This window comes from Mustela lutreola, chromosome 4, assembly GCF_030435805.1.
Source record: "Mustela lutreola isolate mMusLut2 chromosome 4, mMusLut2.pri, whole genome shotgun sequence".
Lineage (NCBI taxonomy): Eukaryota > Metazoa > Chordata > Mammalia > Carnivora > Mustelidae > Mustela > Mustela lutreola.
Genome location: NC_081293.1, coordinates 143346900 through 143371416, shown reverse-complemented (window position 1 = coordinate 143371416; position 24517 = coordinate 143346900). Strand labels below are relative to the sequence as shown.

The following is a 24517-nucleotide window of genomic DNA, read 5'->3' as shown; positions in this document are numbered from 1 at the left end:
AGTTGGTTACTGTAGTTTATTTTGAGGAAGTTAAGTGTACAGACTCATGGAAATCAGACAAGTGATGAACTAGAAGAATAAGTTGATAATTGAGAGGTGCCCTGCCCCACATTAGGGATCACATATTGTGTTGAGTTGGAATGAATTTATTAAGAACTCAAGGAAACATCAAGCTGACTCAATGCTTCAGCCTGACTTCTACTTTTTCAAGTTGGACTTTGGTCACAAGTGGAATTAGTTTATTCTCTTGCCATAACCTGATAACTACTAGAAATAGAAACTGCATCCTTAGCACAGTGTTTCTGTTCAGCAGTGTGATAAAAAGTTAACAGAGTTTTAACAGGTACCCCAGAACCAAATATATATGTGTGTATGTTTGCTATAAACAAACCCCCGATGTATAAGGGAGAAGGGAGAGAGGGAGAGCAATTCTAAATTTTGAAATGTGGATAATTTTGCAAGGGTTGCAAGGATTTGATCTTTTACAACCTTTTACCTAAAACATTTCAGCAAAGCAAATTATCTGAAAGAGAAATGTAAAAATATTTTCACTTATTTGTTCCTATTAAGCATGTGCACATGCACACACACACACACACACACACACACACACACACAGAAGAAGAGAAGAAAAGCTGATCCACAGGATCCACTCTACTCAATCCTCTTTCAGTGAAAGACAGGAAGGGGGATTTAACAGAAACTCTTAAAACAATATTTCAGCATCAAGGGGAATCCTCGTGCAAATCATTAACAGCTGAAGGTTAGATTAACACGGCATTGATCATATCCTCTCCAAGGGACTAATTTCATTTTCTACAGCAACAACAGGGACTTTCCACATCCTTAAAATACATAATTGGGAGAAAAAATGGTACTATACCATTTGTTAATCTGCTTGTGAGGAATTGCACTTAGGATAATAATTCCAAGTAGGAATGTGGTCTCTGACGAAAGAAGTTGTAGAAATCAAAGTGAAACCATGAACATGTTTTTCCACTTTGCCCTTCATGTAATTGAAATGCTGTATGCAGACTTTGAGGGAAAATAATGTTTGTTTGAGGATCTCAATTTCATCATTACATAAAATTCAAAGTATCTTGAAGATTAGTAGCGTACTTAGCATATTTATGTAAGGGAAAATATTTATCATAGACAGGATTCTATCTTGTTTATAAGCCTGTCAGACAGACCATGACCTGTAATAAAAGTCCATCTGTCCTAAGATCCAGATTCTGGGCAGACCTGCATCTGTTTTGCTCTTCTGGAGTCTAGTAGGCAGACTCTTCCTCGTTAGGATCTAGTTCCAAAGTTATAGACAGATATTTTTATTTATCATAGTTAAATGAAGTGGAGCATATGTAGATAATCTGCTTTTCTATCAATTACTTGCATATGTGACTATAAAAATTAAGCTTAACCAAATACTTACTAAATCTACTTAAAAAAATGTATCTAAAACTTGTGAAATATCCTGCTACTGACTTAAATGCTAATGAGTGAAAAATAATCACATCTTTTTTTTTTCCTGCTTATTTAAGCAGAACTCAATTTCCAATTCTTCATTAGAAAACCAGGACCTCAATTTGTTACTTCCTTCCAATGTTTCTGCTTCCATAAATTGCATCCTCCCCAGAGAAATTTTATTCCCGATATAAATATCTACAGTATGTTTGTTTTTAATGGGTTCATTTAGTTTGTTGAAACAGCAGATTATAAATCAAATTGCAATAGGTTTAGGGATAATTTAAGTAGGTAAATTTTCAAATAAGTTGGGGACACTCCACTTTTAATACATATGGGTCCTTGCCAAATTTTAGTATGGAGCTAGCTCCACAATGTTGAACCATACATATGCACCGTTTTACAGGCCATGACTGCCACGGAATTTTCCATTCCTGACAAGAAAGTTTCAATTCATTTAAAAAAAAAAATTAAAGAGGAGGAAATTAAATTTCTTTAGGATACTTTGACTCCTTGGGGTGGGATTGGAGAATAAAGGAAAATTGTATACTGGGTTTTTATATTAGACCATAGTATCACAGGCAGTAGTGCCTTTGGCGATGTCAGACTACTAACAAATCAGTGCCTGTCATTCTGGATGAGGACCTTAATAATTAGTTATTCATTGTCCAAAATCAAGGATAAATGCATTTATGTAATGTTAATAATGGTATTTTATTATTAATATTAACATCTCAATGTAACTTTTTATTAACCCCCTCGGTGAAGAAAATATATTTTTAAAACTTACTGGTTTGTTCATGATATTTGCTACGGAGAATGCTTCATTTCCTCTTAACATTTACCTCAAACTTTATAAATATACTTTGTCTTTGTTGTGAATTGTGGAACTTCAGAGATTGCTATTAGACTAACCTTCCCTAAACATGCGAGCAAGCTTCCTTGTACTTACTCAATAGAGAAATGGAATTCTTAAGTAATTTACTTCTTGCATAGTAAAGAATGTAGCAAATTTGTTTCTTCCAAATTTGCCATATTGTATTTATAAAGGTCTATGGTTTTTGTGGTTGTCGTAAAAGGAAATTAAGTGATTACTTCGTCTATGTAACATCATTTCACAGTAAGAAATAGCAGTACAGATGTTACCTGTCTTTAGGAGGTAGAGGTTACGTTATGTATTCTGTTAATACTGAGCAAAAATCAATATTCCACTAGATGGAGCAAAAGTGGCAGTAGCTTTACAGATAGGGCACATTCCTGAGCTAGGTTTAAGAGATTTTGAAATAAATAAACAACAAAATTTCTTGGAAAAATCAGTATCTAACCGTTCAGCTGTATTTGTTTATAACTTCATGAAGCTTGTAAGGAGATTAGAATGATCCTATTCAAATATTCGTTTATTTTCTAATTTATAAGACAGGATTATTAGGAAAAAAAGATGTCCTACTGATTTTCTTCATTTTTGTGATATCTGGCCAAATCAGACAGTACACACAGCTCTAATGACAGTAATGAAATAGTAAAAATTGGCATATATCCAGGAGTACTGAGTAAAAAATTTCACTTTGAAAGTCGCTTTGAAATTTTAAGTTTACAATAAGAGCATTACATCAAATTTCACTTGATAAATGATTAGAGCATGGGAGTATTTGAGAATTAGAGAATTTTAGGGCCAAATTTTCTCATATCTTAAATTAACACTGAGATTCTGAAGAGTGGACAACATGTTCAAAGTTAACTTTCTGCTTTTGGTGATGGGTACATTCATACTTAGATGACTTTGAGAACTGCAGAGCTTTGTAATTCTCAATCTTCCATTAATATTTATTCCAATGCACTGATCATTTTTAAGTCTCAACTTTATAAATTATAATTTATGAACTAACTTCATCTTTTTAAAAACATCACAATCAGTCCAGGGATAGCAATTTAGTACCTTGCCAGATTTTACAGTAACTAAACATTGGCAGGATAATTTTCTAGTTTTGAGAGAAATGTTAGTAAAGGGCTACCTTTCTTTTACCAAAGACTTACCACAGATGCAAGAGAAAGTAACTATTTGAGGAGAAATTATGAAGAAGAAAGACAATGGGAGGAAAGCCTCTATAATGCAGATTGTTGATTAGAGGATTCTCATGCCTCCTTATATTTAGGCCATTTTCCTTGTCTTGCATTCAAAGTTATTGAGTAAAAAGGATCTAGTATTTTATTACACAGAGTCCCTCTGCCTCCCAAAATTTCATCTCCACATGATAAAATAAGCTCACTACATTCATACATATTACATACGTCTCTTCCCACAGGATGGAGTTTAGAGAGTTGAAGTCTGAATTCCACAGTGCAGAGTCATATGCTGGGGGTCAGGGCTGGGAGAGGATGGAGGAATTGGGAAGAAAAAGAGGAAGGAGCTTTGGTTTATGATTCAGGGTCTGGTGGGAACATTTTTGAAAATGTAGGTGCTATTTCCTGCAATCAAGGGCTTTCCAGAGCTTGATAATCATTTCCCAGATGTATCCCTTTGCTGAATCGTTTTTAATTGTGGGTACTCCATGGCTGTTTTTTTCCCATTTATGATGGAAGAGGATCATATTCATCTTGCTGATAGAAAGCAGGGAATTTAACTCCCACAGCTTTTCCCCTCTTTCCCTTTGCTTTGGGGAAGGTTTGGCTTCTTGCTAAAGTGTGAAAAAAAAAGTCTTGACTGTAGTATGTCAGGCATATTTCAGCTCGATTTGTGTCAACCCTAATAAGTAAGTTGACAGAGTAATGAATTGGGTGTCTGCTCAAGACCTGGCACCTGTACAGGAAATAAAAAAGTATTTCAATTGCAGGCAGGTTCTCTTTGTTTTGTAAGTGGAAGTTTTCCAGGGACCCTCTTTTATTAAATCTTAGTATCTTTAAAGCCTATTTCAATTGTCTGTGGAACTGAGAAAGGAGATAGCACCTTTTAAAAAAAGATTCTGAATGGATGGAACATTGATGAGACAGGTGATTATGAGTGCCCTGTTCACCAGTGTGTCCTCCTAGTCTTGTGTTGTACCAGCAGGCTCTTAATCTGAACTTATTGAATGATTCAGTGAACCCATAAATGGATCTGCTTTAACAGCATGTACTAAAGCTTAAGTAAAAAGCTATAGATTATTTCAACGTTCTGTTGTACCTTCTGAGTTTTATTTTATTTTTTTCTTTCTGGATCAATCTTTTTTAAAAGGGTTATTGAGTGGGACAATTCTGTCCTTCAAGAGATATTTAGACATTTAATTATAATAACTAGTTTGAAGGGCTCTATCTAGTAAATAGAAATCCAGGGGCGCAGCTGGGTGGCTCAGTCAATTAAGCATCTGACTCTTGGCTTCAGCTCAGGTCATGATTTCAGGTGGTGGGATTAGCCCTCCATCAAGCTCTGTGTTCAGTGAGGAGTCTGCTTGGACTTCTTTCTCTCTCATTCCCTCTGCCCTCCCCACTCCCTTTCTCTCTCTCTCTCCCTCTAAAATAAATAAATATTAAAAAAAAAAAAAAAAGGAGACCCAGGGATGCTGTTGAGCATTCTACAATTCACAGGACAAGCCCTCACAACAAAGAATTATGTGGCCCAAACGGGAATAATACCAAAGTTTAGAATCCCTATTTTAGAAAAAATTATTAGATTTAACCAAACAAAATTGATATTATTCACCATTTTTTTACCTAAAAGTTGAATTTTTTATGGTTAGTCCTCTATTAATGGATAATAGGGAGCAATTTTAAGATTTTATAATTTGAGTAACTCCAGCGAACAGGCCCCGACAACAAAGAACAATCTTGAATAAATGTCAGCAATGACACTGTTAAGAAGCCATTGTCTAAATATATAAAAGTTGCCAACCAAGCTGACATGCTTTAAGATAAAATTTGTTCTATCCCCCACCTTGATAAATGTTGTGTATTAGTTTGTCATGATTGCAAATCTGCTTGTGAAGTTGCTTTGATATAAGAGTAAATTTCTTTACATTGAGGAAGCCTTGTCAGGACAGTGTCATTATAATTGCTGTGCTACTGAGTGCTTTCAATTTTTTTTTTTAAAGATTTTATTTATTTATCAGAGAGAGAGAGCAAGCACAGGCAGACAGAGGCAGAGGCAGAGGGAGAAGCAGGCTCCCTGCCGAGCAAGGAGCCCGATGCGGGACTCGATCCCAGGACGCTGGGATCATGACCCGAGCCGAAGGCAGCTGCTTAACCAACTGAGCCACCCAGGCGTCCCTACTGAGTGCTTTCAATATAAACATGTGATATAACAGATATGTAAACCTTAACTATCAAGAATTTGTGAGGACTTAAAGTCCTTTAAGAAGGAGAAATGAGAAAGAAAGGAGAAATAAGAAGGAGAACATAAAGAAAATCTTCAGCTTGCACAAGGCTACTCTTTGCTGACCTAAATCTCTCACTGAAGACCATGGAACATTTGCTCCTGCCATGGTGAGGCTACTCTTTGCTGGCAGTGGTAGAATCTGCAGCGGCTCCATAAGAGAAATCATCTTGCCTACCAACACTGGTGCCTTTGTTCTGCCAGCACTAGCAACAGGGACTTTCAATTTGTGCTGGCAGCTAGACATCAACTCATGGTTGCCTCCGCTCATTCTTCCAAGAATCAACCCATAGAAAGGTTTCACTAAATCTGGACTTTCTTTCTTCCATCTCCCCTTTGCTTAAAACAATAGGTCTAATTAATCTATCACTGGTTTGGAGTTTTTATTTCTTTATTGACTTATTAAAAAGCATGATCCCGTATGCTACTGGCTTGTGAAATATTATTATTATAAATTATAATTCCCATAGTAACCTACCTTAAATAAATTATTAGCAAAGACAGTCTCTGAGCATAATTTGCCATAAAGACAATAATAAATAACATTGATAACGAATTGGATTCCTCAGAGTTCCAGAACAGTGTGGGAGCCCCTGGCCCACAGCCTGTTCTATCTCATGACAGACCCCAAACACTTATATGTGAACATTCCAGGATGCTTGTCCTAGTTATATCTGCATATCTAAAAACCAAGGATTACATTGTCATGTCTAGTTTACATACCTGCATAGGTTGGCTCTGTGGAGGACTGGACCAGGAAGAAGGCCCATGTAGGTCCTACAAGCAGCTCAGAGCCCTTTGATAGGGATTCTGAAATATCCAGGGCATGGTCTGGGTTGTGACAGGAGTTCTGCCTAGGCATTTCCATTTGGTCAAGACTCTCACTCAGGGACAAAACTGCTCTTTCTAGCCATATAATTGTTGGAGAAGATCATTGAGAGAATGTGTCCACTGGATGATCCTTATACTTGGACTCGGGCAATCAGTCTCCTTATCTTCTCCCATGTCCTTGGAATGTATATTCTGTACTCTTCCCTCACTAGCTGCTGTTTTAAGGATGAAGCCTAAGAGAGAGTAAGGTGTTGAGATTGTCTGGACTGAATATATGACTAGCAGGCAGGTATAGAGATCTATTTACCTTGAGGCTGCCCAAGCCCAGCCTTCTGTGTAAGTTTCCTTGCTTATTAAAACTACCACCCACCATTCTGGAGTGGTTTGCCTTTTTCTTTGGTTTCTCTTTACTCTCCATATAGAGGGGCCAGCTTAAGAACCAACAATTATAAAATATTGAAAATTGGATTTTAAGATCTGATAATGTGTAGTCCTTTTAAAAAATGTAGGCATTTGACATTTCTATTCATTATTTGTATTGCTATTGTGAAGTAACACAGCATTTTATATTACAGATTAATAACTTGAGGCAGTCAACACATGAGACAACTTTAACATTATTACATCATAGTTATAGTCATATCATAAGGTCAAAAGTAGATTAAAATTAAAGGCTCATAACTTCAAAAGACTCAGTTACGTGCTAATTCATAGATACTCACTATGTAGAGGGCAATACTTCTAAAATGGTGAATTGTAATAATAGACTAATTTGAGTTTCTTCTTTAGCTTTTATTTAAAATTAGAATGTTTAGCAATTTCATCATTTGCTCATGGTCTATAAATGAATCTTTATTAAACAGAATGATTAATTTATTTTACACTTAAAAAAAAAGATTTTATTTATTTATTTGAGAGAAAGAGTGTGTGAGAGAGCTGAGAGGCGAGAAGGTCAGAGGGAGAAGTGGACTCCCTGTGGAGCTGGGAGCCCGATGTGGGACTTGATCCAGGGACTCGGGGATCATGACCTGAGCTGAAGGCAGTTGCTTAACCAACTGAGCCACCCAGGCGCCCTATTTTACCTATTAATGATAAATATAAAAGAAAAAGTCCATTTAACTAAACTTATAGAAGTGATGAATGATTATTTTTAGTTTAAACTTAAATTTGATCACAGATAATTTCAAGAGAAAATGCTACACTTAATAAAACTAAAGTATATGATGTATTTTTGAGGAAGTTCTTGAAATAATAATGTATAGAAACTTGGTGGCATAGGTGATAATACATATTCTGGTGTCTGCATTTTAAAAACAATTACTTCTTTTAACTAGTTTTGAAAAAAAAATTTTTTTAAGATTTAATTTATTTGAGAGAGAGAGAGTATGTGAGAGATAGAATAAGTAGAGGGGAGAGGCAGAGCGAGTGGGTGAAGCCGACTCCACTGAGCAGGGAGCCCAGCGCAGGGCTCCATTCCAGCACTGTGGGATTATAACCTGAGCCGAAGGCAGACGCTTAACCAACTGAGCCACCCAGGCATCCCTAAAAAAGCGGTTTTAAAAAATAGATGTCTAGTTGACATGTAGTGTTTTATATTTGCTTCAGATGTGTCACATAGTGATTGTGTAGTTCTGTAGATCATGCAGTGCCTAACGTGATAAGTGTAGTTACCATCTATCTCCATACAGTTATTACAGTATTATTGACTGTATTTCCTATGCTGTAGTTTTCATCCCCCTGACTTATTTATTTTATAACTAAAAGTTTATACCTCTCAATCCTCTTTACCTTCACCTATTTCACCCCCCACTCCCTCACAACCAATGGTTTGTTTTCTGTATTTATGAATCTTTTTAAAATTTTTTGTTTGCTTATTTGGTTTTTTAGATTCCACGTATAAGCAAAATAATGTAGTATTTGTCTTTTTCTATCTAATTCATTAAGCATTGTCCCCTCTAGGTCTATCTGTGTTGTCCCAAATGGCAAGATTCTATTCTTTTTATTGTGCTGTAATAGTCCATTGTATGTATTTGCCACAATTAAAAAAATTTTTAATTTATTTATTTGAGAGAGACAGCACAGAGAGAGAGAGAGCACTTAGGTGGAGTGGGGACGGGCAAAGGGAGAGGGAGAACCTGACTACGCATTAAGTAGGTAGCCCCATGCAGAGCTCAATTCCAGGACCTTGGGATTATGACCTGAGCCAAAGGCAGATGCTTAACCAACTGAGCCAGCCAGGTGTCCCTGTGTAGCACATCATGTTTATCCATTCACTGTTGATGTACACCTGAGTTGTTTCCATATCTTTTCTATTGAAAGTAAAACTGCAGTAAACAAAGGGATACATATATGTTTTCAGATTACCGTTTTCATTTTCTTTGGTGCGTTTCCAACAATGGACTTACTAGATCGTATGGAATTTCCATTTTTAATTTTTTGAAGAGGCTCCATACTTTGTTTTACAGGGGCTGTACCAAATTACATTATGTCAATACTACATGAAGGTTCCCTTTTCTCCACATCCTCGCCAGTACCAATTGTTTCTTGTCTTTTCAACAATATCAGTCTGAGGGATGCCTGCGTGCTTCAGTTGGTTAAGCATCTGCCTTCAGCTTGGGTCATGATCCCAGCGTTCTGGGATCAAGCCCTATGTCCACATGGGTCTCCTTGCTCAGCAGGGAACCTGCTTCTCCCTCTACCTGCTGCTCCCTCTGTTTGTACTCTCTCTCTCTCTCTCTGACAAATAGATAAGTAAAGTCCTCAAGAAAAAAAATAATAATAGCACTCTGGTGTAATGCGATACCTATTGTGCTAAGTAGGTTTTTATAATTTCTTTCTAAGAAAACATTATTCCCTTATATCTTGAGAGTTGTAATTTATATTACTATAAGAATCATTGAAATGCTATGAAAGTCCAACTTTTGATCTTAACTATAATATCTAAAAACATAAAAGTATGTGTATATGTGTATGTGAAAAAGAAAGAAGGAGGGAATAGAGAGAAATAGAGAATAGTTAACCAGAAGCAACTTTAGTCTAAAGGCAAATTTTATGGGAGTAACATATTTTAAGGGAGTTGGCATTTCTAAAGTCCCCTTTAAACTTTATACCTTTTATGCTTCCTTTAAAAAGCACTCTTATTGTACTCTTTATTAAGATGTGGAAATGAAAGTCACAGAAAATAAGTTGTAGTTTTGTCATATTTATGTTGTATGGCTTCAATGGAATTATTTTAAGAGACATTTAAAAAAGGAATGGCATCCTAAATTCTATGAAACTGAGTGTAAATAGTTGGCATCCATGATAACTATGAGGCAGCATGTGAAATTGGGCCTTTTAAAAGGCATGATAGAACAGTGAGAAAAAAAAGAAGAGAGAAAGAATTTTATTTTTGTATTTGAATACCCTAAGTTTTTAAAAAAGATTTTATTTATTTATTTGACAGAGATTACAAGTAGGCAGAGAGGCAGGCAGAGAGGTAGGGGGGAAAGCAGGCTCCCCACTGAGCAGAGCGACCCATGCGGGGCTCAATCCCAGGACCCTGGGATCATGACCTGAGCTGAAGGCAGAGGCTTTAACCCATTGAGCCACCAGGTGCCCAAATACCCTAATTTTTAAATGTTACCTAAAATGTTTTAACATGGTTTTACACTTAAAATGTGGTATAATCATTGTGTGTGAATTTTATTTTTCCAGCTTGTTTTCTAGGAGCCTCGAACTGACCACTTACATTTATATCTGGGAGAACTATAGGCTCATCAGTTTGCCTTGGCATTCTCCATGGACTTGGTATTTAACTTTCTTAGGAGTTGATTTTGGCTACTACTGGTTCCATCGCATGGCCCATGGTAAGTTGAAAATCAAGGTTTTATTGATAATGCCTGTTGAATTGTGTTTTAGTCATAGTAGGTATTCAATAAATATTGAATGAATGAATAAATGAATAACATGGCTTATTTTATAGCATATAAAGATTAATGGTGAAAGTTGAGTTTAAAATTTAAGTGGAAACAATCTGGTCATTTTTGAAAAAAAGTGCAATTATTAGAATACATTTTTCACACCACTTGTATCTAACTCGTAAAAAAGTTGAGAAAGGGATGGCTGTAACATTACTTTTTAATATACTGCCTTCCATTTTTCTTATTATGACATGCTTGGAAGAGTCTCCAGACTCTTTCACGTAATACAAGACTTCATATCACAATTATCAGTGATCATTCAGAAGAGCTCTGAATCCCAGGTAATGTGTGCTGTCATACATAAGCTAGAGTCAAGTTCTTGGCAGTAATTCCACATTGCAAATGAAAATGCAATCATCTAGGCACTAACCATAATGCATTTCAGTATTGCCATAGTTTTGCAAAATTTCTCATCTAATTCAAAGCCCTCTTATGGTACTGGTTCACTGAATCTACTTTTTGGGACTCTTGGCTGTACGTTCCAAAGAAATGTTTTGTTATGAAAAGGGAAGTGGAAGAACAGAAAACAGTCTAAACCTCTGTAGGGCTAAGTAGAGGTTGGAGAATGATTGTAAAGGTAAGGGGAGCAAATGGTCTCTCAGGAGGAAGAAGGCATGCAAAAGCATTTCTGAAGGGAAATGAAGGAAAGTGCTAATTTTGAAAACCTACCGAAGAGTAGAACTGAGCATTTCAGTGGGTGATTGGGTTGAGTGGGTGGGGAGGAAGGAAGGAAAAGGAAGAAATCTGGAATAATAATAAAAACTAAATGGGAGATGCAATAAGAGACCTGAAATCAGGGTGAATAACCGAGCAATGTGTGTAGGAGTATGGTGACCAAACATCCTTCCTCAAAGAGGATGAAGGAAATAGGAGCAACATAGGCAAACATTATGCTTAAGGCAGTGAAATTTTAAATGCAGCATTATTTTTGTTAAGTACTTTGAACATGTACATATAATGAAACTGTCAAGAATGTTAATTCATTAAAACAATTTGAAGGGAACATACAAACTAGAAAAAAGTTACTTACTTTGTGTGTGTGTGATAACCTTTGTCTTGGAAAATAATAGGTCAGCCCCTGACATCATTTCCTTGAGTATAAATGCAAGAGGATACTCCCAAATTGAACATGACTAGGAATAAAATATGGTCATGTAGTAAACTTTGTATTTTATTTCAAAATAGTAGTTTTCCTCTGTAAAATAAACCCATTGGCAAGCTTCCTCATTTTCTATGCAGCAAATGGGTAATGTAGAAAGCATACATCGTATTATTTAATTTCTAAGACCACACTGTCCTGTACTCATATGTTTGCGTGGGAAATCTGCAAATTCGCTTAATCTTTAAAAGCCCATTATAAGAGGAAACAAAGAACCAACAAAAATATTACCAAGTATAAAACTTTTAAAAATATGTTGATTGTTAAGTGCTCTCAGTTAGGGAAGAGCAATAAAGTAAAATAATACATTAAATACATGGAATCCGGGCTGTTTAAAGTATGCTTCCCATTAGAAAACTTTGAATGAATTCCAGTAGAGGCAGGCATTAAAAAAAATCTGAGAACCTTCTGGAAAAACACTCACCACCTTGAGGCTATGAAGTCTAATCTAAGTTCAAAGGCTTTTGACTTGTGAAGGAAAGCTCATAGGAAAAAAATAAATTAGTAGTTGAATGTGTCAACCTTCAATAAGATAGCTGACTTTTAAATATTATGTGATAATGTAAAATATTAAAATGGATTTTTAGAAATCTAGAAATACACAGGAGTAAGAAAAACTTATAATACCAAATTTCTTAAGCCTCTTGGGTTACTATGCTCATACTGATTAATTAGTCAAATTTATGTAACTGAAGTTTAGAAGTTTGAGGACTTCTAAATTCTAATGTTGTCATAAAATATAATAAGAAAAAGCCCTCTTTTCCTACTTAATGTGTTACTTTCTTTTCACTACTTGCAATAAAATAGTAAATTAAAAATGCATTCCGTATTTGTTGATATGTTAAATGCTATGAGTTTTGAAGAAACAATATATACTTTTTATTTTTACATGTATATAATCTATTTCTTTAATAGCCCAAATTACTTTTAGAGTTTTTGTTGTTGTTTTGTTGTTATTAATTTGCTTTGCATAAATGGAAAATTTTCTCACATTAAGGGTATGGAAAAGAGTTAATTCTCAAAAACTTGAATTTGATTTCTATTCCTGTACAAAAGAACAGAAGGATATTTGAGTCTCTTATGTTATCTAAATTTCATTCCCTTTTCCTCTGTGATGATGAGAAGTGAATTGCTAATTATGGTAAACTTACAGAAAAAGAGAGGAACACAAAAATTTCTATAGAGTGCCTTGACGTCATTAGAAAGAAATGTAAAATGACAAATTTAAATAGGTCTTAAATTAAAGGAGCTTCTGGCACACTTGGTCTCCAGTACAAAAAGATGCATTATTTATCTGTCTTTCCTATTAGTTATACTAACCATGTAAAAAATCGAGTAAAGGTTTTTAAGGGGACACTTAAAATGTAAATGATTACTACTTAGCAGGAGCAAGAATGAGCTTTCCAGAGTGCTGGTCATGAACTTTACCTTGTCTTGGGTGGTGGCTATACATGAGTGCATGTACTTGTAAGAAATATGTTAAGTTGTGTACTTAAAATTTACATACTTTATTTAATTTATCATACTTTATTCAGAAAAAAAGTTAAATTAGTAAGCAATCCCACCCGTATGATTTCTTAGTGAATAGTTTGAAGTCAGAGTGATACAATGGTTAACGTAATTCAGAAATAAGAACCAAGAAATTATTATTTGTGAATAAGCATAAATACCAGAGGTGGATCCTACAGATGTTTCTCCTTTGCAAGCTCACTTGATGTTAGACTTTGTCAACTTAAAAGATTGGAGGGATACTACAGAGCCAGAACAGCAGGGACTTTGTTCCATGTCCAGAGTGCTGTTTTTCATGTGGCACTTAGCAGATTGGTGCCCAGGGATCTTGGTAGTATTCACCCCATGGTTTAGTTATAGCCTATAACTTTTGGTAAGATCCTCTGCCCTCCAGGGGACCACATCAGAGGACTGCCTGTAATATACACCCTCTGGGGTCTGTATACTCTAGCAAGTCTTTCTGTCTCCACTAGAGTTCCTGTGGTAGCCACAACCTCTCCAAAGATGTCTGACTCTTAGACTTGGCAGTTAGCGGGGAAAGGAGATTTTCCTAAATTTATACATGCCTGCTTTGTTCATTCTTTCTTAGCTCCATAGGAAATAACTGTGTTCATAGGTGCTACTTCTGTACCACTGAACTACTCCCTGTTTCTTTCTTTTAGTAGTTAACTTCTTTTTTTAATCAATTCTTTATATTAACTCTTTATATTAATTCTATTATTATAATAATTATTATATTAATTATTATTATATTAATATATTATATTAACTCTTTATATTAATTCTTTTATCAATTCTTTATATTAACTTTCTCTTTTTCAAATTACTGGTGGGTTTTGTCTCCTGATTAGACTCTGACTGATAAAGCCAATCTCCCCACATATTATATAGGGTTGCAAATTGAAGTTTACCCTGACTATACCTTTAATATTCCATTCTGAGGCATTGATTACATACTTAGGCTATAATACAATTTAGTTCATTTCTGAAATAAGGATGTTCATCTGTAAAATTGCTATAATAAGAATCTATAAAGTCCCCTCAAACTCTCATTCTTTTACTGAGCAAGTAAACGGTATAGTTGTTTCTCTTTGTCACTTTCTGTATCTAAACAAGGTGAGTGGTCATAATTTTTGTGTAATTAATTACATTCATTCCTGCAGTTTTATTGTAATTAAGTGGACCTCTGTGGATGACTTCTTAAACTTCAGGGTTTTTTCATTCCTTTGTGACTTTTAACAGAAGTTGAATTTAGACCATCTTCACTTCTACCACTGTTTATAAAATAAGTAGATGTATTGATTAAAAATAATTTTATTTTCTGATAGTGAGGACTATGGTCTCTATTGGAGAATAGGTTATTAAATTCAGCTACATTTATGATTCTTTATTAAAAAAATACTAGAGCATACCTAATTTTATGTAGTTATTTGCTATATATTATAATTCACTATTTTGAAAACACAGTGTGATTTCAGGCGTATTGGATCACTGAGGGTGATGTCCAGTGTGCACTGGGCTAAGTAAAAGTACTTCCTCTCACTTCTTCCCATGATTTATTACTTTATCTCAGTCCTTGGAGTCATCATCATTCAGAATATCCATGGGGGAAGCCTTGGAATTCCCATCAACTTACCTAAGACCCCCAGTTTCTCATCATTACTTTCTACTAAAAAACATCTCATCTATATCAACCATTTTCCTCTGAGTTCATTTTAATGAAAGACGCAGTCCTCTGCTTCTGATACTAAACGTTTGTCCATAGAAGCACTTAAAATATACTGAAATATTACCAGTACTCCCCCTCAGAAAGACCCATTTGAAGGAGCCTTCCTCTTAGAAATAGCTTATTTTTATCACTGGCATTTGTGGTCACCGTTAAAACCATGGTCTGAACTTCCTTTGATGTACTTAGATTCTGTATGTAAGTGATACATGAAGAACACATTTGAAACACAGATTTGGGCCCTCATCCAGGTGCTGAAAGTATGAATGCATTGAGATATCAAAGAGGCAAGTCATATACTTGATAATAAAGAATAAGAGTCTCAAGAATCTCCATTAGCCTATTTTTGAACATTGATACTTAAGTGTGGACATATTTCCAGGACACATATCCAAGAATAGTTGGGAGCATTAGAGGATAGCTACGGTAATATTTTTCAGGATTAAAAAGCTGTGAAATGAGTAATCAGAATGCAACTCAAGGTTAAACAGGGAGTAGAGATTAACTTACAAGCTTTGGTCTCCTTCTGATGCTGCTTGAGACAGATAATGTGCCCTGTGTGCTAACTTAGTGCCAGGACTTTAGTACACTTGCCTCTCATATAACAGAGAGAGGATTGAAATTTGTTTCAAGAAATATAGGCATGTAACTGTAGTACAGCTATTTACCACACATATAACCTTGGGATTAACTTCTCTGACACAGATTTTACTGGTTTTATTTACCTCTCAGTTTTGTGGCTTTTCTTTTCTACTTTTTGTTGTTGTTGTAATTTTATTTTATTTTTTTCAGTGTTCCAAGATTCATTGCTCATGCACCACACCCAGTGCTCCATGCAATACGTGCCCTCCTTAATACCCACCACCAGTCTTACCCAACCCCTACACCCCTCCCCTCCAAAACCCTCAGTTTGTTTCTCAGTCCACAGTCTCTCATGGTTTGTCTCCCCCTCTGATTTCCCCCATCTCATTTCTCCTCTCCATCTCCCAATGTCCTCCGTGTTATTCCTCACACTCCACAAGTAAGTGAAACCATATGATACTTGACTCTCTCTGCTTGACTTATTTCACTCAGCGTAATCTCTTCCAGTCCCATCCACGGTGATATACAAGTTGGGAAGTCATCCTTTCTGATGGAGGCATAATACTCCATTGTATATATGGACCATATCTTCTTTATCCATTTGTCCATCGAAGGGCATCTAGGTTCTTTCCACAGTTTGGCGACTGTGGCCATTGCTTCTTGAACACTGGGGTACAGATGGCCCTTCTTTTCACTACATCTGTATCTTTAGGGTAAATACCCTGAAGTGGAAGTGCAGGGTCACAGGGCAGCTCTATTTTTAATTTCTTAAGGAATCTCCACACTGTTTTCCAAAGTGGCTGCACCACCTTGCATTCCCACCAAGAGCAGAAGAGGGTTCCCCTTTCTCCACATCCTCTCCAACACTTGTTGTTTACTGTCTTGTTAATTTTGGCCATTCTAACTGGTGTAAGGTGGTATGTGTAATGTGGTTTTTATTTGAATCTCCACCATTGATGGCTAATGATGATGAACATTCTTTCATGTGTCTGTTAGCCATTTGTATGTCTTCTTGGAGAAGTGTCCATTATGTCTCCTTCCCATTTTTTGACATGATTACCTGTTTTGTGTGTGTCGAGTTTGAGGAATTCTTTATAGATCTTGGATATCAGCGCTTTGTCTGTAGTGTCATTTGCGAATATCTTCTCCCATTCCGTGGGATGCCTCTTTGTTTTGTTGACTATTTCCTTTGCTGTGCAGAAGCTTTTGTTCTTGATGAAGTTCCAAAAGTTCATTTTCGCTTTTGTTTCCTTTGCCTTTGGAGACATGTCTTGAAAGAAGTTGCTGTGGCCGATGTCAAAGAGGCTACTGTCTGTGTTCTCTTCTAGGATTTTGATAGATTCCTGCCTCACATTGAGGTCTTTTATCCATTTGAGTTTATCTTTGTGTATGGTGTAAGAGAATGGTCGAGCTTCATTCTTCTATATGTAGCTGTCCAATTTTCCCAGCACCATTTATTGAAGAGACTGTCTTTTTTCCACTGGATATTTTTTCCTGCTTTGTTGAAGGTTAGTTGACTGTAGAGTTGAGGGCCCATATCTGGGCTCTCTACCAATCCATCATTATTCTATCATACAGAGTATTTTCACTAAAAATTCTATGTCCCTACTACTCACCCCATTTTCTCCCCTAAAGTTTGACAACCACTGATCTATTCATTGTCTTCATAGTTTTGCCTTTTTTTAGGTTGTCTATAGAGTATGTAGACTTTTCATATTGGACTCTTCCACTTAAAATTATGTGTTTCTTTCCTCCATTTCTTTTATGGCCTGATAGCTCATTTCTATCGAACACTGAACAATATTCCATTGCCTGGGTGTACCACAGTTTACAAACCCTTTCACCTACTGAATGATATCTTGCTTGCTTCCAAGTTTTGGCACATTTGAATAAAGCTGCTCTGAACACCTGTGTACAAGTTTTTGTGTGAACATGATTTTTCAAATCCTTTGCATAAATACCAAGCAGTGAAATTGCTGGATCATAGGGTTATAATATTTAATATTTAAATTTAATATTTAATTTAATATTTAATATTTAATATTTAGGTATTTTGTCTCTTTCTAAGAAACTGAAAAATTACCTTCTAAAGTGGCTATGCCATTTTACATTCCATCAGCAATAATGAGACTCCCTATTGTTCCACATCCTGGCCAGTAGTTGATGTCACAAATGTCCCTTCCAGATTTGAGCCATCCTGATAGATGTGTAGTGGCGTGTCACTATTGTGTATATTGCACTTCCCTGATTACATGATGTGCAGCATCTATTCATATGCTTATTTGACATCTGTTATTCTTCATTTAGGTGTGTATTGCATTCAAGGGCACATCTTTCACTTTGGTTGTTGTTTTCTTACTGTGTGATTTTTAATAGTTCTTTGTGTACTTTGGATAATAGTCCCACATTAAATATGCCTTCTGAAAATTGCTTTTCTTCTCACCCTCTTGCCATCGTCTTTCACAGAGCAGAAGTTTTTAATTTTAATAAAGTATAGCTTGCCAAGTCTTTCATGGATGAGGCTGTTGTATCATATCTAGAAAGCCCTTGCGATAGATACCCAAGGTCATCTACGTTTTCTCCTATATTATCTTCTAGGAGGTATCTTCTAGTAGTTTTATAGTTTTGCACTTTAGATTTAGGTCTGTGATGCATTTGGAGTGAATTTTTGTGAATTCAAAGTCTGTGTCTAAATTGCTTTTTTGCATGTGGTTGTTCAACAGTTCCAGCACTCTGTGTTGAAAAGATGATCTTGACCCCATTGTTTTCCCTTTGCTCCTTTGTCAGCCATCAGCTGGCTATATTTATATGAATCTATTTTTGCACTCTGTTTTCTGATCCAGAATCTATCCAGCTATTCTTTCACCAATACCACACTGTCTTGATTACTGTAGCTTTGTAGTCAGTCTTAAAATTAAGTAGAGTCAGGGTACCTGGGTGGCTCAGTGGGTTAAGCCTCTTCCTTCAGCTCAGGTCATGATCTCAGGGTCCTGGGATCAAGCCCCACATGGGGCTCCCTGCTTGGCGGGGAGTCTGCTCCCCCTCCCCTCTTCTGCCTGCTTCTGCCTACTTGTGATCTCTGTCAAATAAATACATAAAATATTTTTTAAAAAATTAAGTAGAGTCAGACCTTCAATTTTGTTATTTTCCTTTAATATTATGTTGGCCATTCTGGGTATTTTGTCTCTTTATAAATTTAGGAAGTAGTCTGTTAGTATCCACAAAATAATTTTCTGGGATTTTGATAGGGAAGGCACTGAATCTATAGATCAAATTGGAAAGAACTGATGTCTTGATAATATCAGATATTTCTGTTTATGATTATTGAAAATCTCTTTATTTATTTAGTTCCTTTATTGCATTCAGTAGAGTTTTTAAGTGTTCCTTACATAGATCTTGTACATATCTCAGATTTATACATATTTTAATTTTTTGGATACTAATATATTTTTTTTTGAGGGAGAGAGAGTGCGCGCACACAGGTAGTAGGGGAGACAGAGGGAGAGGCAGAGAGAGGATCTAAAGCAGGCTCCATGCCCAGCACAGAGCCTGACATGGGGCTTGATTTCACAACCCTCAGATCATAACCTGAACAGAAATCAAGTGTTGGACACTTCACCGACTGAGCCACCCAGGTGCCCCAATGGTATTATGTTTTTTAGTTTCAAATTTCACTTATTCATTGCCATTATAAGGAAACTACTGACTCATATATTAACCTTATATCCTGCAATCTTATTATAATTGCTTATTATTTCTAAGATTTTTGTTGTTATTGTTGATTACTTTGGATTTTCTACATATTCAGTCATCCCACCTGTAAACAAAGACAGTTTTATTTCTTCCTTCTCAGTTTGTATACCTCGTGTTTCCTTTTCCTGTTATCATTAGCTATGATGAAAAAGAATTTTTTAATAAAATAAAAATTACTAAAAAAGAGTAAGAAACTTAATGGTGAATTGCTATAGAAGATTTCAAATTCACTGAACTACAGCATGATTTTAAAAGATAAATTATATTGTGACTTCTCAATTCACACTAAATAAAATCAACATTTTTATTCTAATTTGAGTTCTTACATGACCTGCCCACACTGCCTCACATTTATGATACCTCTTATCACTTACAACTTTAATCCTCTTGCATGCATCTTCAGCCACAGTGACCTCACATTTCTTATCACTTACAACTTTAATTCTCTCACATATACCTTCAGCCACAGTGACCTCCTCACATTTCCTCAAATGTGCCACGTATTCTCTGCCTCAGAGCCTTTGCACTTGCTATTCTGTCTGCCAGGTACTCTCTTTTCCCAGAACCATATGATTCATTCTCTTAAGAAGCGTTAGGTCTGTTGCTCAAAAGTCACATTATCACACAAATATTTAGGGTCATCTATATAAAACTGTAATACCCAAACCTATCTGACACTTTCTATTTCTCCTAACCTGCTTTATTAATTTTACTGCATACATCACATCCTGGCATTGTATTAGTAACCTTTGTAAGACTCTTGGATTTGACTAAGTATCACATGTGCCAATGAAAGTGAAAGTGTAAAGTAGGTCTTCAATGAGTATTTGTTACATTAATAAATAAACGTTACTCCTCTCCTAAAAATCTTCCTGGTTTCACATTACATCCATAATAAATAGGCTGTAGGGGAAAATGGGGAGTATAGCTGAGGAATGACTTACGAGTTTTATTACTGCCAGTCTACAGGATCCAATGTGACCAGAATCCTGACTAACTCCTCAATCCTTTTTTTACAGTTCCACAATATTTCTTGGTATTTCTCAAATTTGCCCAGCATATTCTTTCCTCAGGTACTTTGAACCAGCAGGTTCCTCTGTGTAGAACTCTCTTTCCTCAGATATTACTAGCATGCCTTCTTTGCCTCCTTCAAGTTTTTACTAAAATGCCACCTATCACCTCTTATAAGTCCCAATAGAGGATTTACTAGTCTCCTGTACCCATCACACTTTATCCCATAGCACTCATCACTACCTGGCATTATATTACTATGTTTTATACCTGGATTTCCTTCCCTGTTAGAATGCAAACTTCACAAAGGAAGTAGCATTTTTCACTATTATATCCCCCATGATTAGAATTCCTAGTATACAGTAGCTTCTCACCTAACATCCGATGAACAAAGAATGCCTGTCTAGCTCATAGGGCTGTTCTGGGAAGCAAATAATAAAACATGATATATTATTAATATAGAGCACTTCATCTAGTACCTAGTAGTGTAATAAACATTAATTCAATAATATTATTAATACTCAAATAGTGTTTACAATGTACAAATCATTTTCCTAACTTTATGCTCCTGTAAGTTTTATAAAAACCCTATCATGGGGCGCCTGGGTGGCTCAGTGGGTTAGAGCCTCTGCCTTTGGCTCAGGTCATGATCCCGGGTTCCTGGGACCGAGCCCCACATCAGGCTCTGTGCTCAGCGGGGTGCCTGCTTCCTCGTCTCTCTTTGCTTGCCTCTCTGCTTACTTGTGATCTCTGTCTGTCAAAAAAAGAAAAAAAAAACAACAACCCTATTGTGTATATAGTATTAGCCCCATTTATTAGACAAAAAAATTAAGACAGATTAACTTGTCCCAAATCTCAGTAAATAATTGGCAACACTAGGAACTGAATTCAGATAACCTGACTCCAGAATCTGTTTTTTAAAAAATTCTCCAATGGTTTTCAATAATACTTTACTTTTAATTAATGTTGCTATTAACACTATTACTAGCATCATCTACATCTTAAACAAAACCCCATTTGCTTTTTATCTACATTGCTTTGAGAAAAATTAATCAGTATATTCAGAAATATGGAAATTTAAGAGTTGGTGACAATGAGGACGGGGTTTCTTTTTTCAGTTTCCGAGTTCACACTATAATCATCTTTGTACTTCCCCTATTATTGTTATAACTAATTATTAATATCTGTCATTCATAGTAGAATGTACAGTCAGTGGCCAGATCTCTTATCGACAAATCTATCACTGGTGCCCAGTACAGGATTAGAATAAAATAGGTGATCATCAAATATTTATTGAAAAAAATAATGCAGGCATAAAAAGTTTATAACAGTAAAAAAGTCTCTAAGTTAATTGATAATATTTCCAGGAATCTTCACTTATAATCTTAGTAATTCACAGAGCAGTTTTTCTCATTGTGCTATTTTTAAAAAATTTTTAAATTTTTTATTTTTTATAAACATATTTTTATCCCTAGGGGTACAGGTCTGTGAATCGCCAGATTCACACACTTCACAGCACTCACCATAGCACATACCCTCCCCAATGTCCACAACCCTACCCCCCCAACACCCCTCCCCCCAGCAACCCTCAGTTTGTTTTGTGAGATTTAGAGTCACTTATGGTTTGTCTCCCTCCCAATCCCATCTTGTTTCATTTATTCTTCTCCTACCCCCGTAACCCCCCAAGTTGCATCACCACTTCCTCATATCAGGGAGACCATATGATAGTTGTCTTTCTCCAATTGACTTATTTTGCTAAGCATGATACGCTCTAGTTCCATCCACGTCGTCGCAAATGGCAAGATTCCATTACTTTTGATGGCTGCATAGTATTCCATTGTGTATATATACCACTTCTACCTTATCCATTCATCTGTTGATGGACATCTAGGTTCTTTCCATAGTTTGGCTATCATGGACATTGCTGCTATAAACATTTGGGTGCACATGCCCCTTCGGATCACTACGTTTGTATCTTTAGGGTAAATACCCAGTAGTGTAATTGCTGGGTCATAGGGTAGTTCTATTTTCAACATTTGAGGAACTTCCATGCTGTTTTCCAGAGTGGCTGCACCGACTTGCATTCCCACCAACAGTGTAGGAGGGTTCCTCTTTCTCCTCATCGTTGCCAGCATCTGTCATTTCCTGACTTGTTAATTTTAGCCATTCTGACTGGTGTGAGGTGGTATCTCATTGTGGTTTTGATTTGTATTTCCCTGATGCCAAGCGATATGGAGCTCTTTATCATGTGTCTGTTGACCATCTGGATGTCTTCTTTGCAGAAATGTCTGTTCATGTCTTCTGCCCATTTCTTGATTGGATTATTTGTTCTTTGGGTGTTGAGTTTGCTAAGTTCTTTATAGATTTTGGACACTAGTCCTTTATCTGATATGTCGTTTGCATATATCTTCTCCCATTCTGTCAGTTGTCTTTTGGTTTTGTTAATTGTTTCCTTTGTTGTGCAAAATTTTGATCTGGATGAAAGCCCAAGAGTCCATTTTTGCCCTTGCTTCCCTTGCCTTTGGCGATGTTCCTAGGAAGATGTTGGTGCAGCTGAGGTCAAAGAGGTTGCTGCCTGTGTTCTCCTCAAGGATTTTGATGGATTCCTTTCTCACATTGAGGTCCTTCATCCATTTTGAGTCTATTTTCATGTGTCGTGTAAGGAAATGGTCCAATTTCATTTTTCTGCATACGGTTGTCCAGTTTCCCAACACCATTTATTGAAGAGGCTGTCTTTTTTCCATTGGACATTCTTTCCTGCTATGTTGAAGATTAGTTGACCATAGAGTTGAGGGTCTATTTCTAGGCTCTCTATTCTGTTCCATTGATCTATGTGTCTTTTTTTGTGCCAGTACCATGCTGTCTTGATGATGATAGCTTTGTAATAGAGCTTAAAGTCCAGAATTGTGATGCTACCAACTTTGGCTTTCTTTTTCAATATTCCTTTGGCAATTCGAGGTCTTTTCTGGTTCCATATAAATTTTAGGATTATTTGTTCCATTTCTTTGAAAGAAATGGATGGTATTTTGATAGGGATTGTATTAAATGTGTAGATTGCTTTAAGTAGCATAGACATTTTCACAGTATTTATTCTTCCAATCCAGGAGCATGGAACATTTTTCCATTTCTTTGTGTCTTCCTCAATTTCTTTCATGAGTACTTTTTAGTTTTCTGAGTATAGATTCTGTACCTCTTTGGTTATGTTTATTCCTAGGTATCTTATAGTTTTGGGTGCAATTGTAAATGGGATTGATTGACTCCTTAATTTCTCTTTCTTCTGTTTTGCTGTTGGTGTAGAGAAATGCAACTGATTTCTTTGCATTGATTTTATATCCTGACAATTTACTGAATTCCTGTACAATTTCTAGCAGCTTTGGAGTGGAGTCTTTTAGGTTTTCCACATATAGTATATCATCTGCAAAGAGTGATAGTATGACTTCTTCTTTGCTGATTTGGATGCCTTTAATTTTCTTTTGTTGTCTGATTGCTGAGGCTAGGACGTCTAGTACTATGTTGAATAGCAGTGGTGATAATGGACATCCCTGCCGTGTTCCTGACCTTAGTGGAAAAACGTTCAGTTTTTCTCCATTGAGAATGATATTTGCGGTGGGTTTTTCAAAGATGGCTTTGATAATATTGAGGTATGTGCCCTCTGTCCCTACACTTTGAAGAGTTTTGATCAGGAAGGGATGCTGTACTTTGTCAAATGCTTTTTCAGCATCTATTGAGAGTATCATATGGTTTTTGTTCTTTCTTTTATTAATGTGTTGTATCACATTGATTGATTTGCAGATGTTCAACCAACCTTGCAGCCCTGGAATATATCTCACTTGGTCGTGGTGAATAATCCTTTTAATGTACTGTTGAATCCTATTGGCTAGTATTTTGGTGAGAATTTTCGCATCTGTGTTCATCAAGGATATTACTCTGTAGTTCTCTTTTTTGATGGGATCCTTGTCTGGTATGGGGATCAAGGTGATGCTGGCCTCATAAAATGAGTTTGGAAGTTTTCCTTCCATTTCTATTTTTTGGAACAGTTTCAGGAGAATCGGAATTAGTTTTCTTTAAATGTTTGGTAGAATTCCCCGGGGAAGCTCTCTGGCCCTGGGCTTTTGTTTGTTTGGAGATTTTGGATGACTGTTTCAATCTCCTTACTGGTTATGGGTCTGTTCAGG

The 24517-nt window shown here is 36.2% G+C and overlaps 1 protein-coding gene across 3 annotated transcripts in view; it reads left to right on the top strand.

The window, feature by feature from the left end:
• The window catches only part of AGMO (alkylglycerol monooxygenase), a 358966-nt gene that overhangs the window by 3609 nt on the left and 330840 nt on the right, over positions 1 to 24517 (top strand). For all 3 annotated transcript variants that reach the window (XM_059171270.1, XM_059171268.1, XM_059171269.1), the window contains exon 3: positions 10337 to 10488. In XM_059171270.1, coding sequence (XP_059027253.1) covers positions 10337 to 10488 — 152 coding nt within the window. The remainder of the gene's footprint in view (positions 1 to 10336; positions 10489 to 24517) is intronic.